This window comes from Thunnus albacares, chromosome 17 (assembly GCF_914725855.1).
Source record: "Thunnus albacares chromosome 17, fThuAlb1.1, whole genome shotgun sequence".
NCBI classification, from domain to species: domain Eukaryota; kingdom Metazoa; phylum Chordata; class Actinopteri; order Scombriformes; family Scombridae; genus Thunnus; species Thunnus albacares.
In genome coordinates this window covers 17578214-17593739 of record NC_058122.1, presented here as the reverse complement: position 1 = coordinate 17593739, position 15526 = coordinate 17578214, and the positions used below count along the sequence as shown (strand labels likewise).

Genomic DNA, 15526 nt, shown 5'->3' with positions numbered 1-15526 from the left:
AGGGTTGGATTTTCAGTGAGTGTTGGAGGATATTTCATACCAAATTTAGAAAGAAAACATGGTCCAACAGATCAAGTTCAGTTCATGACGCCTGGGAAGAAATCCAGTAATAAAATAACAGTTGTTTGCCTGAGAGGGATCTGTGAGGTTGTTTATAATGGGGGTCTGTGAACATGGACGACCCTTCACCCATACTGATCACACACAGCAAGAAAGTTTCACCATCTTTTCATTATTTACTTTGAGGAATCATGTAAGTCTTACAGAGAAGAAACAAAACAAATATGTGACATTTCATTTTCTTTTTTTTTTACCACTTCATTCATACAGTTCTTACAGTGGAAAAAAACAAACATATTTCAAATCACTTTACAAACTCTTGAATGGACAAATTAAGACTTTTATACACATGCTGTACACGTTTCCCTCAGGGGGAAACAAATGACATAGAATATGATCAGAGTTTCACATTTACAGTTCAGCAATAGGTTTGTGTGGCCAGTAAGGATTTTTCTCTTTGTCCAGCTTTGTTTCTGGGAAAGTCTCGTTCAGGTCTTCAATGGTCATCTGGTCAAAGGGAATCATGTTCCTGAATTTCTCCAGCTGAGGAAAGAAGAGCAGAGGATCAGGACAGAAGAGGGATCAAGTGTTTCCAGCACAACCTGGTACATGAAGAGGGTGGCGGAATCAGATTTACTCCTGGGACAATTTCAGTTTTGGGACCGTTAGATCGTAAATAACAACTATGCATTTAGACTATTTCTCTATATTACTTTCATTATTATATTTCATTTCATTTCCCTTTTACTTAAGCAAATAACGCCAGTTAGTTTTTTTTACTTTGTTTTTGGCTATTTTTTAAAAACATATAATTCACACCTCTTTTTCATATTGGATGATTCGAGCTTTGGATGCTTCGATGTAGGCGGTGGCTGTTGTGTTCTGAAAGACAAAGACAAATGAAGCAATTAAAAAAGGAACATTTGCAAGGAGTTTTGATACAGTACTATAGACTGTGTACTCTACAAAAATCAGTGGCCAATAAAGTAGACACATGTGACCTTGCAGCACATTTGAACAATGAACAAAAATCGAAAGAAAGTGTGAAACAAATGCAACAACCAACTTGTGGATGATACTGTTTTGAAATGTATTTAAATGGCTTGTGGCCTCTATGGTTCGTTATCTGTGATTGCTTGTGTTTGTAGGTTTAATTCTTTTGCAATACAGTATATTTTCACTGAAAGAGTTGTTTCTTATATTTAAACTGATTATTTTAATGTGCATGTAGATGGAAAGCACAATGAGTTAGCTGAACACTCCTGCTGTTAGACAAACTGCCACCACTACAAAACTACATAAATGTAAATAAAGTAAATATCAAAATGGAAGCTTAAATCTCATCTATCCCGTGTGCTTGTGCACATGTTGGGACACGTGGAAGCATCCATCCATCATCTAAACACAGTGACACTCACCGCTTCTGCTTCCTGAGCATTGATCAGATTTGTCTGAGTGTCTACAGGCTCAGGAACCGTCAGGGCGTTGAACTGGGAAAACAAAGTTCACACGATATATGACGACAATAAAATACTGTACATGCTGTTATTAAGGTCTCACATCAATTACTGTTACTATTAGTAATAATCAGAGAATCTGAATAATTTTCAAGAATCACACTACTGTTAGACAAAATCAGTTTTCTAACCTTTTTTTCAAACTCATCCACCATGCCTGCCTTGGCTATAGCAGACCTGTAGTAGCTCCAGTCAATGGTGGCAGGTTTCTCTGGTAGAGAGGTGAGCCTGTGAAGACAGATCCACCTAGTTACAAACACCTTAATTTACTGTTAGCAGTGGTTTGACCAGAATTCCTGGTTATAATGATGATATCATTATCAAAAGCATGACCATTTATCTATTAAATGTCTACACCTATATTTTGCTCACACTGTCAACAGGCGGGGTACACCCTGGACAGGTCGCCACACGCTCGTAAAGACAGACAACCATCATTACTTTACACACACACACACACACGCACGCACGCACACCTAGAGGCACTTTAGAGTTGCCATTAACTTAACCGCCATGTCACTGCACCCTGCAGATCAGTGCTGGTGGGTTTGAACCTGGGAGCACTATCTTGCCTCAAAGGAGTATAAATGTTAAATTATTTTTATTTAAGTGCTTTAGAATCTGTGCCTCATTCACACAAACAGACGCGCCTCAACTACACCAGCATACTATTTTATATAATATCTTCTAAATCTGCATTAAAAAATGTACTGAATGTTATATTTAGAAGTGAAATTGTCATGCTAAAATAAGAGTATGTTGATGAAGAACCAATGTTAATATCTCAAGCAGATTCTGAAAAACTGATCTATGCAATCATTTTTAGCAGATTGGACTACTGTAATGCTCTTTATGCTGGACTACAACACACAATCTCAAGGGTGCAGCTCATTCAGAAGGCAGCAGTCAGAGTCCTTACACAAACACACAAATATGAACATATTACACCAGTTCTTTAATCTCTTCACTGGCTCCCAGCACAGCACAGAGTCAACTTCAAAATTCTGCTGATAGTCTATAAAGCACTTAATGGTTTGGCTGACCTGATCACTGACTACAGTCCAAGCAGACGTCTCAGGTCAACTGGTGGTCCTGCTGTCTGGAACAAACTACCAGATGACCTGAGATCAGTCTCTACTGTTTCCATGTTTAAAAGAAAACTTAAAATCTTTCTGTTTTCTCAAGGCCTATGACTAGCCAATTTCTTAACTAACTATGTGTGGCTGGACAACTGTTTTTTCAATTTTTTATCATTTTTATTTTATACTTATTTAAAATGTTCTCATATGTGTGTGCTTATTTAGTGTTCATTTTTAGTTGTTGTATTTCTGTATTTTTAAGCTTTGCTTCGAAAACGATTTTTTCATGTTGATCAATTACTTTTATGCTGATGTTGAGCACCTGGAAATTCAAAAAAATCTCTTCCACACCTGCGTAGTCTTTGTGACAGGTGAGTTGGTGCAGTAGACACGTACTCAAAGGAAGAAAGGACGCTCGCACACTGTCTTCACTTGCCCAATAAAGATCCTTTAATATATACAATGTTTCAGCCAAGAACCTTTTTCAGGTATAAGTAATATACCCAATACACCTGATAATATACCAGAAGAAGGTTGTTGACTGAAATGTTAAATATACTACAGGATCTTTATCGTTTCCCCTCTTCCTTTAAGCACCTTGAACTACCATTGTGTATGAAAGGTGCTCTACAAATAAAATTGACTTGACTGTTACACTCTTGAGGGTAAACCCAGATTAGGATTTTATATGGTTACATGACATATGTTGGGAATGCCATATACTGCAACTGGGAATACTAACTTTGCTGAAATAGCATCACTGCGTGTCTTCAAGTTGTTGAACATGGTCCTCTGGTTGGGCGGCACCCTCTCTGCAAAAGCCAACCAGTCAATGGCCTTGAGTGTAGTTCGTCTCCCAGCCATGTTTCAGGGCGTGTTATCTAAAGAAAGACCGGATTGACACTTTAGTTGCTTGTAAACGAAGTTAATAGCTTTGCTACTCCCAATACCTTCCCTTTATAAATTCAATTTGGCCTAAAGAACCGTTTGTTTTCCCCATTTGGCTCCAAAGTCATTCTTGTCATTCTTTTCTTACATATACTCGGATTTATGGCCCTAAGTCGTTACCTTGCTTTGATGAATAACAAACAAACGCATCAAACTGCATTATTTTACAGACTTTTAACAAGTGTTCAGTTAGCAAACACAGCTATCTAAGCTAGCAAAACCAGAACACCGCAGACAAACAGAATATTAAACAGCAGTTCAAAATTGGTGTATTTTTTATAACATTTCTTTAAATCAATGTGACACATTATCAAAACAATCTGCTTAAAGCATGTTTTTAAATAACATTTAACATTTGAGCAACTTGTCAACATACCGTCAATGGGATACAAACTTCTCCAAGCTGCCGGCTGACCGGAAACGGAAGTGAGCTAATTTAACAGCCAAAATATCCTGCCACTAAACTGATGAGGTGATGTGAGCTCACAGTTTATCATATAATTACACACATATTCTGTTTCATCAGTCTCATCCACTGGCTTTTAACTTTAAACAGTAAACAGTTAACAGTAAACAGTTCAAGACCAGTTTCACCGTAAATGTACCTGTATTTATGTATGGGCTCTGTGTTGACCATAGAGTGAGTGTTTACTGCCCTCCAGTGGTCAATACAAAGAACTGCAACACTCCATTAAAATGGTCAAACCAGGGACAATGCAGACGTGATAGCATTAATATCATTTATAAACTGTATAGAAGGACTAAATGGTAACCCTCCTACATTTTATAGAGCCAGAAAAATCAAGATTGTAGATGGTGTATTGTTCCCAATATTTTTCCCTCCTCATGTAAGTTAATGGAGAGGACAAAATATTAGAAACATCATTCAATATAATGCACTCCAGTACACCACCACCACCACCCACCATGACCTCAGTAATAAACATAAAGTAGAATTATCACCTTTCTGGCAACGTCAACAAAAACTGAAAATTGCTTTGCAAATGTAGAATATATGGCAGAGCTGTTGTATTTTTGTATTTGATTGCATTATATTGCACAGGTGTACCTAATGAAGTAGTCTCTCTCTCTCTCTCTCTCTCTCTCTCTCTGTGTGTGTGTGTGTGTATACATATGTATATACACACACACACTTAGAGTACACTGATTGACAGTTTGACTATCATGTTTGTAAACAATGGCACAAGGACTTGTCTTTCTGATGGCACTGACTTGTTCATTGACATAAATATTTATTTTGAGACATGAACTGAGGATTTTTGAGCAAGTTACAGGCTTTTGCAGGTAATCCATTGTATGATGCTGTTTGGAAGAATCATTTCAAGAAATGCACTTACTGTTTTGCAAATGTTAAGGATGAGAAATGTACCAAAGCGACAGAGACAAACTATAATCGTCAGTATAATATTCCACATGATGTGTTGTGGGCTGGGTTTGCACGACCACAACTCTGTCACGAGTTCCCTCCTATTAAAAACCCTTCTCTTCACAGACGCAATAGCAGCAGCCGGAAAAGTCAAGTTAAGTGTCAAGACCGATCAACAGTTTCGAAATAAAACTAAAAATGGCATGACTGCGTTTATGCAAGTGCTCGTGACAAGTGCAGTTTTATTTGGAAAATTACATCCGGTGTAACGTTTACTGTCAGTTCCTAAATTGACGCAGCTGGCTGCCCAGTAAGTGAGCAGTGTAAGGTCACTCAGCACGGTGAGAGGTTCAGGTACATGTCAGAGAAAGCTGTTGATCCCGCTGAGATGCGCTTTAATACGAGGAGTGAAAGAATAGGACCACGAAAAGAGAGCCAAAAGGTAAGATGAAAGAGACACAGAGAGAACTTCTTCTCTAAAATTTACTGCCGTTTCAAATGTGATGAAAGGGCTAACAGTCAAATACTTTTTATAGGTTAGTTTAGTGGGACAGAAGAAGAAAAGAAAATCAGAAAATTATGTGCACTGTCCAAAGTATTTTTTTTCCACATTTGTTTATGTCACAGCCTTTTCTACATTTTCCTGTGTGTGAATGACTTTAAAATACTGCTCTGACATAAGATGTTGTTGCATTTATAGGTACAGTTCCCAGCCATAACATTTGTTTTGCCTAATTTCCTCAGGATATTAAAGGGAGGGGAAATTTACACAGTTACCATGGAGATAAATGTGCTAGGATGAAATTGTCCTCATGTAATAGATTTACAACCAAAGTGTGGGCTAGATTTGGAGGTCTTACAATCACTGTATACTTTGATTAAACCCTGATGGCATGCTGTTGTGTCATTCTGTCAATCTGATAATTGAAGACAAGATATCTAATTTGCGCTCCATTATTTACAGTTTGATGGGATTTTGTTTAGTGCTGATGCAACACTGTGATACAACAAGTTTTTGTCTTTTGGTTATTTAACAACTGCGCAGAAAGAGCAAAGTATCTGGAATTAGATCACAAACCTGCTGCTTCCTTTCATTTGTTGTCATAGTTGATTTATATAAAGACAATTAATGCTCTCTGAATGCTCGCCAGACCATAGAAATTGTTAGTTTGCCTTACATCAACTATCACACCATCTTGTTTCACCAGTTTACATATTAAAATAACACATGTATACCATCCTGTACATAGCCTGTAGTATTATTTCTGTTTTCATACAGTGGCCCTGAGGTGCAAAACACAACAATATGAAAATTTTGTTACTTTACGACCTTGGTATTTTTAAAATCCTGTCTACGGCCCTCCCTCTGTCTTATCTCCAAACAGAGGAAACAGTATTAACAGCAGCACCGGGCAGAATGACTCAGGCAGTGGAGGACCAGAACCAGACACCGGCCCCAAGACACAGTCAAAAGGATAATGCTTTACACCGGAGGGAAGGCAGAAATGCTGCTCAGTGTGTCAAGGAAGCAGAGAAGTGGAGTCCAGAGTCTGGACTGCAACACAGTGATTCAGAAGAGCAAAACGAAGAAGATGAGCAGGAGTCTACCTCTTGTCCCACTGCTCGGCAGGTGGGTGGCCTCGCTCAGCGCAGCCATCTGGGGGCACCCGATGGAGGTTGGGGCTGGGTGGTGCTGGTAGCCACTATGTTGGTTCTGGCTCTAACGCTGGCCTTCCCTTCATGCATTGGCATCTTCTACACAGACCTTCAAACAGAATTTGATGCCAGCAACACAGAAACCTCATGGGTGCCGGCTATCATGACGGCTGTGCTGCATGCTGGGGGTAGGACTGCTATTACACCCACACGCACACACACACACATGCACACATGCACGCACGCACAAACACACACAAACTAAACATGTGGGTGTACATGCCTGAAATGTGAGTGTGATTACTTGATACTTTTCACTTTTATCTTTCCACTCTGAGAACTTTACACATGCAACAACACATGCACACAAGTGCATAGAGGACAATTTGTCTTGTAAATTCTTATAATTTGTACCAACTTTGTGGGAATAACACAAGCGCTAAAGACTTCTTGGCCCTTGTACAGCCTTTTTGAGAGAGGCATTAATGAGTCAGATGAGTTCAGCGTCAGAGCCCATTGTTCTTGTGCAGGAGAGTTTATTTGTCTTTCGTCTGCTTTCCTCTCCCTCTACTGACAGGACCTCACCTGACAGCAACACATGAAGAAAATAGGAATTGTCTGTTAGTACAGTAATTGTTATATAATAATTTTTTATTCCATAAATTCAGTTTGTCAACATAAACAATGACTTTGGACTTTGCCCCAGCTATCAAAGTTTAAATATTGGTTCTGGATATTTTTTTAGAGAGCAAGTTCAATGTGGTAAATATGCAGAATTACAGTAAACAAGACCACAAGACTAAAGCTCCCTTAGTGGCCCCTAGAGGCGGTAACGCCTACACTTGAAATTAAATGATGATTTTGTTATTCATACAGCCTAATCAGGAGTTCACATAAATATCAAGTGTTTGTCCTTAAGCATGTCAAGTGTTGAAAATGAAGGGTTTCATCCTCTACATGTAAATACATGCAGTTGACAGGTTGTAATTTGTTTTATCATGGTGGAAAAAAGAACCAGAATGATGACGAGACATCAAAGAGCTGGAAAGCCAACTAAGCGGATTTAGATGTCGACTTTATTTGATCAGTCTGTGCTTAAGTAATGTAATTGGCGTTAGTAAGGTTTGATGATTCAGGAATTGGATTTATATCATTATTTTTGCACATTTTGGCAATTTTCTGCATCCTGGCAAGAGAAGAAAGCAGATAACACCAGTGGTTTTGTGTTTCAGAGAATACATCACAGATAAGAGGAAATTAATTTGGCCCCGGTTTTGGTCCTTTTTTGTGTAGCCTAATTTCACTGCTCAAAAATAATGAATCGATGCAAATCATGCTTATTTGTTGTGCAAATAAGAACATTGTTTTACTGGGTAGCTTTCTGTGAATGTGAGCCTATCGATTTGTATTTGAAAAGATGCATACTTATTTTAAAATTAAATATTACTTTATCGAAAATCACCTTATAATCTGTTCAGAAAAAAAATGAAATCAGAATACATTTAGCATATTGTCACTTTATACGAAACAATTGGTACAGTGGTTTGGAAGGAGACAGTGTGTGATTTGGGGAAAAAGAGAGTGTTTTCTGTTTGTTTTACTGGCCTTTCTACCAGAATAGGTGCAAACTTTTATTTAGTTTTATAAAAGATGGGAATGATTGATAGATATGGATTATTCAAATGACTGAAATGGTTGTTTGAAAAAGAGACTTTGAAATAATCAATATATTTGGAGGAAGATGTATGGGAAGCTGAAGAAGAGAGCAGATTTATTTTTTTGGATTTTAGATTTTAGTTTAGACTCCATAGTGTGGTCAGCACAGTTGGAAGCTATTTCTTTTCCTGTACAAAGTAAAAAGTCATACTAAATATACTATAGATTTTTTGTAAAGTCATATAATTCCATGTGGGATAGGCCAAAAGATGGCAGATGTATTTGGGAAATATATGAAACATTTTCTCTCCATTTCTCCTCAGGTCCTTTATGCAGCATGTTGGTGGAACGTTTTGGCTGCCGGGTCACAGTGATGGTGGGTGGACTCTTGAGTGGACTTGGCATGGCGGTGTCTGCTCTCGCCAGGACCATTACTGATATTTACGTCACAAGCGGCATCACAGGTCAGACGCTGCACACATCCACAAACCCACACTTCCATTGTTATAGCAATCTCCAGGGTCATCAGACTCTCTGTCATCTCTTCCTCAGGGCTGGGCTTTTGCCTTTCTTTCCAGCCATCAGTGACTATCATGGGCCATTACTTTGTGCGCCGCCGTGTCTTCGCTAACGCCTTGTCATCCACCGGCACAGCTCTGGGCCTGAGCAGTTTACCCCTAATAGCCAACATCCTGCTCAGTTGGTTTGGCTGGCGTGGCAGCTTCCTGATTCTGGGCGGGGTGCTGCTAAACTGCTGTGTTTGTGGGGCAGTGATGAGACCCCTTGGCCCCCCATTGGGACCAAACAAACCCAGACACTCTCAGGTTCTGGATAAACCAAATGACTTCCCTTTGCAGCAGGAGAGAAAAGGCCTGAAAGACCATATAAAGACTGTTCTCTGTGGCTTTTTAGCATTTCTGCACAGACATATGGCCTTTGACCTTCTAGTGAGTAATGCTCGATACCGAGCTTTTGCAGTCGGTGTGACCTGGATGATGCTGGGCTGTGTGGTGCCTCTGGTCTATCTGGTGCCTTATGCTACTCACAATAACATGGAGCTAGACCGTGCTGCCTTCTTGATGTCTGTCATGGGCCTGGTGAACATCGCTGTGCGACCTATTGCTGCCCTCGTCCTGGGGCTGCCACGCTTCAGAGGCAGCAGCAGTTTTGTGTACGTGTTTGCTGGTGCTGTGCTTCTAAACGGGCTGAGTAACTGCATCTGTGGAGTGTCGGCCTCCTTCGAAGTTCTCCTGGTATACGTGATGATCTTCGGCCTGTCCATGAGTGTGGCAGGCTCGCTTCTCTACACTGTGCTGATGGACACGGTGGAGATGAGCCGCTTCCCCTCAGCCCTCGGACTCCTGTGCATGTTGGAGAGTGGAACGCTGCTTATTGGGCCACCTCTAGCAGGTACACACACACACACACCAACACACAAACACACACACACACTGGTATGCTATGTCCATCATTTATCTCACAGCATCTCCAATGTATAATTACATGCTTTTACAAAAAATAAAAATGTCTCAATCAAAATCAGTCTGACAGATTACACAATCAGTAATGGTAACAACAAAAATGATGCAACTCAGTGTATACAGTAGTATTTGAAATGAGGTAAAGAAGTAGCCTCAACAAAACTGGAATATTTGAAATGATGCGCCAACCAAAACAAAGAACAGAGAAGCTTGGATAACAACACACACAGAGGGAGTGTGACTTCATTCACTGCTCTGGTTGCCATTACTCCACTATATCTTTGCATACCGAATAATTGTTTGCTGACATCCAGTGAGGCTCAGTGTCATTTATTGGACCTTTAATAGAACAAGAACAGTACAGCTCATCATGGGCCATCCTTGATGTTCTCGACCCTCAATCCTATGTAGACCAATCAAAATACATGTAAAATTTCACAGGACAGCGCACAAGGCATTGTTTCAAACATGGAATGCAGTGAATGGGTAACAAAAGTACTGATGTAGTGCATATAGCAGGCTACATTGTACTGATTTTACTGTAGACAGTGGAGTTGTTTTTCAACCTGTGCTCTTGTCGAAATGTCCGAATTACTGTTGCAACAGTGTATCTGCTGAGGTTGGACTGAACTCTCTCTCTCTCTATGGCTTACAACATGGTCAACTAATGTTGCTCGAATCTCATCTGATAAATTTGGTCCTCCTCTTCTTTATCCATGTCCTCCTCTAGGTCTACGTCTACCTCTTCCTCTTCCTCTTCCTCTCCCTCTTCCTCTCTTTACCCCTCTTCCTCCACGGGCTCCCCCTCTTATCCTCACTCTCTCTCTTCCTCTTCCTCTTACTATGACTTTGCTGTCCATTTTTGTTGAAAACAGGTACACCCACCTGTTTTTATAGTGCTTACGCCTGATTGTTGAGTTTACAATTAAGCACCTTAGTGTCTGTACACTTGATGGCCATGTTTGATCAATTGGTTCATAGGTGTGGTATTTTGAAAGGCAGTCCCTTGAAATGGCAAAGATGTGACATCATGTTAGATTTCTGTGTCTAATGTAAAAGGGTGTGTTTAGTGCTTTGCAAAACTCTATGTGTAGAGTTTTGCAAAACATGTGAGGCTGCAAATGTGCTTATAATTGTGCAGATGTGGGCTGAGGTTTTGAGTATCAGGTTTCACTAACTCTGTGTTATTTTTAATTTTAGGGTGTGAGCAATCATAAAAAAACTGTAATGTGCTGTTCCTTCTGTCCCCTGGCTAGGTATTGAGCAGAAAAACTGACTACACTCAGTAGTGAGTCAGCTGCTACTGCTGACTCTTGCTTTTCAGTTCCAGCCAAGTGTCCTCGCTGTGGCCCTTAGGGAGGACGGCACATGATTACATGTATTTTCATTGGTTTACATAGGATTTAGGGTGGAGAACGTCAAAGATGAAGGGGGCCCATATTCTCAGATGAACAAGAAAGAGCTATTGTGAACATGGTTTTGGCCAATAATGCGATACGCCTCAGAGAAATTCAAACAAACATCCTCAGTGACCACACAGTTTTCAATAGTGTCCATCAGGTCTCTCTATTAGCTCTGAGGCGAATCCTTAAAAACATCACATACAGAAACATCTCTACTGAGTGCCATTTGAAAGAAATTCTGAGAATAAAAGACCCGCGGCATGAATATGTGGAGGTAAGTAATGTCCTCTTCAGTATTGTGCACAGCACACAGAACCTTTTTGCATGTAAATTTATTGTAGGCCTACATTGAACAACACAATGTTGTCTTTTTTCAGAGAGTTTTGGCAATGGATGTTAATGCGATCCTGCATGAATTAATCTCCAAAGATGAGGCTGGGTTTAACCTGACAAAAGTAAGACGACCAGAGAGAAATATCATTGGCCACTGAGCTATTTTGAATGTCCCGGGCCAACGTGTTGGTAACATCACAATGTGTGTTGCAATCACGCAGAATGGGGTCCTCCACCGCCATGCCAACTTAAGTCCTTACAACACGGCCCACATACTCAAATTTTTAGACAGACTACGCAACATTGTCACAGCAGAAGACCAAATGGATGCAGAGCAGATAAAATATTGTCATCTGGGACAATGTATCTTTCCACTGATCTGCTCTGGTCCAAAACTGGTTTCATCAGCATCCACTCTCCCTTCTTTAACCCCATTGAGGAGTTTTTTTTCAGCATGGTAGTGGAAGGTTTAATCTCCAGCCTTATGTTAGGATACCAATCATTTAAGCTATGGAGGAGGTCTGCGACCACATTGATGCAGGGTCTGTCATTCAAGAAGATTCTTCCCTCGCTGTCTCGCAAGAGAGGACATAGCCTGTGATGTGGACGAAGTGCTATGACCAGATCCAGCTAGGTGAAGAGATGATGCTTAGGGTTTTTTTTTAAATTCATGCTTTCTTTTCTGTCTCCACAAATGTTTTTACTGTGTTTATGTACTATATTATATTTAGAATATGTTCTGTACTGATTTTCAGTGCAAAATGCAACCTTTGGAAATGGATGTATTGACTGATTTTACAATGTGGAGAGAAATAAATATTTTCATCAGTGTGCAGTACTGGTCTTGTGTGTTGTGTTTGGTCAATATATTCATGTACTTTACTCTAACAATATCTCTGAAAAAACTCAAACCCAGACTATATTGTTAGAAAAGTAGAAAGTGTGTAACTGGTTTGAACAGAATCAGATTGTATGAACCATGTGAGCCAGATAGTGACAAAATAGTATAATATAGTTTTGAGTGAAGTGTTTCATTTTGCAAAAGAACTGAGGTGTTCTGCTACTTGTGTGTGTGGTTGTGTGAATTGCGTGTAGTGTTTTGACAAAATGGGTCCAGTTTTCAAAATTTTGCTTATGCAATTGTAAAATTTTGCTTATGCAATTGTAAAAAAAAGATGAGATGAAGATCAGTTACTGCCACAGATGAGTAGTAAGCACTCTGCATTACAGAAATCAGGTTGTGGTCATACAATAATGAGAAACTTAGTTGCACTCTAACATTATTAGTACTATTTTTTTTTAATTTACAAAATGGACACTTACAGGTTAAATTTAAACAATGAATGAACAGAAGTGATAAAAAGTAGGGAGGATTTGAACATAGTCCATCCAGTCTGTTGCCATAATCCTTAGATACACTGAGAGTAAATCCATAAGTGTGAAGTAGCTTGTTTTATCTGCAAAAACACACAGAACAAATGCACTTACAGTATGGTTAATGGTTTCTGACTGACTTAAAAGTACTACTAAAAATGCTACTTCAACCGGAGAATCAAGTTGCATGTGCATACTGACTTCATTAAAGCCATACCAAAATAAGTGAAACATTTCATCCTTATCTTACAGAATATACTGTAACTAACTAACTAACTAACTAGAACTAGATCATTTCAAATGTAACACAAGAGATTTTTGATGATTTCATAGAGGAACACAAAAAGAAAAACATCCTGTTCATATTTGACACTTCTCCATTTAGCAGTGTACTTTCAGTGTTAGTTTCATGCCCATGTCAGGTCAAAAAGATTTAAAAAAATATTTTAGACTCACTATGGTATCATATCACCATCTGGTACAAACAGCTCTAATGGATGGTAATATTTTGCCACTGCCAGGTACTACTACAGATACATGTCTGAATATGCTATTGTGCCATTCTTTGTACTATCTCCAGTGACAGAGGCTCCATTCAGTCCTAAAGGCAAACGATAAGTCAAATGCATGATATTTTACAGCCGAGCAGTCTTCCTGCTATAACTTAACATTGAACTTTTGTATTACATCTAACAGGCAGAGGCTTTTGAAAGAAACTTACATTTTTCCCCCTCGCAATGTCTCAAAATGTTCCCAACTCAGTGAACTTCATTAGTATTTGTGAATTGGTGGGAAGATAACAATGTAAAAATACCAGTTAAGTATAAGTCATCAGTTTTACATCCATTCATCCTTTGATTCTCCTTTTGCATTTCTCAGGCGTATTGGTGGACAGCACAGGCCAGTATTCGTATGTCTTCTATGCGTGCAGCGTGTGTGTGTCCTCTGCCAGTGTCTTTCTCATGGGGTTCTTCTACTTCCTGGACGGTAAGAGAGAAGCAGAGAAGAAGAAGAAGAGCATGAAGACGCCATCAGATCTCTATCAGAAACCTATTGTAATCCTGGCCCCTGATTGTCAGTGCAGCCATGTAGCCTCAAAAGGAAGAAAATCAGAAAACACATTGTATGTTACCAGTGTGTGATATAAATATACACATTTGTTATTGATAAAAGCTTGGGGCTGAGATTTTGAATCTGAATTTGGTTTTCTAAGAAGTCACACTTACATTTCGCCATGCTCTCAGAGGCCTTTGATTGTCTGATGAATGTATTGAAGTAAATGAATTACCAACAACTGTTTGGAGTTTGTATTCACCATTTTGTAATAATGTTTTTGATGGTAAAAGATGAAGTAGAGCTCCGTAGTGTTGACTAATGTGTCAATTCTTTTAAAGTGTTATTACTTTTATATTATTACTCTACATTGTAAATGCATTAATTTTGTTTTTTCTGTGTATGACATTAGTGTCATTTTAAATGAACAAGTTTCATGTTATATATAAAATGTTCGTATTTTAAACAAAGTGTACATTATTTCTGAACTTACTCAGCGTTTTACATTTGGAATATTCGGTTTGTATTTTAATAAAAAAAAACAAAAAAACCTGTTATAGTATAGTAATAAGGGGTGTTCTGGTTCTGATCTCATTTCTTAATATGTGACCTGTAGGGGGCAATGCACGCTCTATCATGTGAAGCTACAATCACTCTAAACAGCATTTTGTCCAGTATGTAAACGTTTGCAAATCTCCAAACCGTCAGTATTTACCTATTATTGTCATATCTGTTGAAAAAAATTGCTGCATATGCTCCATGAGACAGGTCCTTTGTATGTTGAGGAAAGTAAGCAAATGCCTTGACTCCTTTTTAAACTTCTGCATGTTAGGTATTTGTAAAATGATGATATTTTCATTAAAAAATAGTTTCAAATCCACTTGACTTTTGAATATATCGGCCGATTATTACAAAAAATATATTAATACCTTTTCAAAAAGAATAAAAGAAGACAATTACAACTTGCAAGTATTACTTGATTATTTCTGTTATTTTGTTCCTACTGCAGCTTGTAGATTTGGGACAAATGCTTTTGTTGTTTTGCTTGCCATTGAAATATAATACACACATAATATAATATAATCCACCAAAAATAATGTTAGTCTGACCTGGGTGATGCATTATTCTTTGGCTCGTGTGTCCTGCTCTGTTTATCTCTGCAGTATTTTTGTATTAATTTCTCAGCCATCTGATGAAGGGCCGTGGGCTGCAATGTCATGCTTTAATTGATATATTGAAGTGAAGGGCCAGCTTTTTTATGGCTCTTGTTTGTTATTAGCATCATGCCTCTTGCTGTTTCAGTGCAGACACATTCATTTTTAAGACATGAAAATCAGGGAGGAGAATACATTTAAAACAATTAAACCTATTAAACCTATTAATCTATAACCTTTCAACACATATTTAAAACTGTAAGACCAGACTAATGGTATAGTACAGCATTTACTCTATAAAATGTATTTAATTAAACTGACAAATTGAAGAAAATGTGTATTTTTGCTATAAAAACTACATTTGAACTCAATATACTGTTGATTAATATTGAATAATACTATTTTCTTGAAAAACCTGCTGAAAT

At 38.6% G+C, this 15526-nt stretch overlaps 2 protein-coding genes across 3 annotated transcripts; one reads left to right on the top strand and one right to left on the bottom strand.

Annotated features, from left to right (window-relative positions):
* Positions 1-212: 212 nt before the first annotated feature.
* Positions 213-4124, bottom strand: atp5pd (ATP synthase peripheral stalk subunit d). The gene is made up of 6 exons (XM_044332642.1): positions 3981-4124; positions 3399-3537; positions 1709-1805; positions 1479-1550; positions 880-942; positions 213-603 (listed from the first exon to the last, which is right to left on the bottom strand). Exons 2-6 carry the CDS (start codon positions 3518-3520, stop codon positions 472-474), a joined length of 486 nt encoding a protein of 161 aa, XP_044188577.1. The 5' UTR covers positions 3521-3537; positions 3981-4124; the 3' UTR covers positions 213-471.
* Positions 4125-4929: 805 nt separating this feature from the next.
* Positions 4930-14902, top strand: slc16a5b (solute carrier family 16 member 5b). 2 transcript variants are annotated; one of them, XM_044332653.1, is made up of 5 exons: positions 4930-5433; positions 6377-6835; positions 8627-8767; positions 8856-9713; positions 11565-13767. In XM_044332653.1, the coding sequence occupies exons 2-5, from the start codon at positions 6409-6411 to the stop codon at positions 11585-11587; spliced, it is 1449 nt and encodes a 482-aa protein (XP_044188588.1). In that variant the 5' UTR covers positions 4930-5433; positions 6377-6408; the 3' UTR covers positions 11588-13767. The 2 variants fall into 2 exon arrangements, with proteins under 2 accessions (XP_044188588.1, XP_044188587.1); XM_044332652.1 differs by lacking the exon at positions 11565-13767 and adding an exon at positions 13774-14902 and having other exon boundaries at positions 4931-5433.
* Positions 14903-15526: the final 624 nt, after the last annotated feature.

Coding starts and splice junctions, on each gene's coding strand:
- slc16a5b (XM_044332652.1), top strand. CDS start 6,409: ATGACTCAGGCAGTGGAGGACCAGAACCAGACACCGGCCCCAAGACAC. Junction 6,836..8,626: donor GGCTGTGCTGCATGCTGGGG/GTAGGACTGCTA, acceptor ATTTCTCCTCAG/GTCCTTTATGCAGCATGTTG. Junction 8,768..8,855: donor CGTCACAAGCGGCATCACAG/GTCAGACGCTGC, acceptor TCTCTTCCTCAG/GGCTGGGCTTTTGCCTTTCT.
- atp5pd (XM_044332642.1), bottom strand. CDS start 3,520: ATGGCTGGGAGACGAACTACACTCAAGGCCATTGACTGGTTGGCTTTT. Junction 1,806..3,398: donor AGTGATGCTATTTCAGCAAA/GTTAGTATTCCC, acceptor CTGTCTTCACAG/GCTCACCTCTCTACCAGAGA. Junction 943..1,478: donor ATGCTCAGGAAGCAGAAGCG/GTGAGTGTCACT, acceptor TTTGTCTTTCAG/AACACAACAGCCACCGCCTA.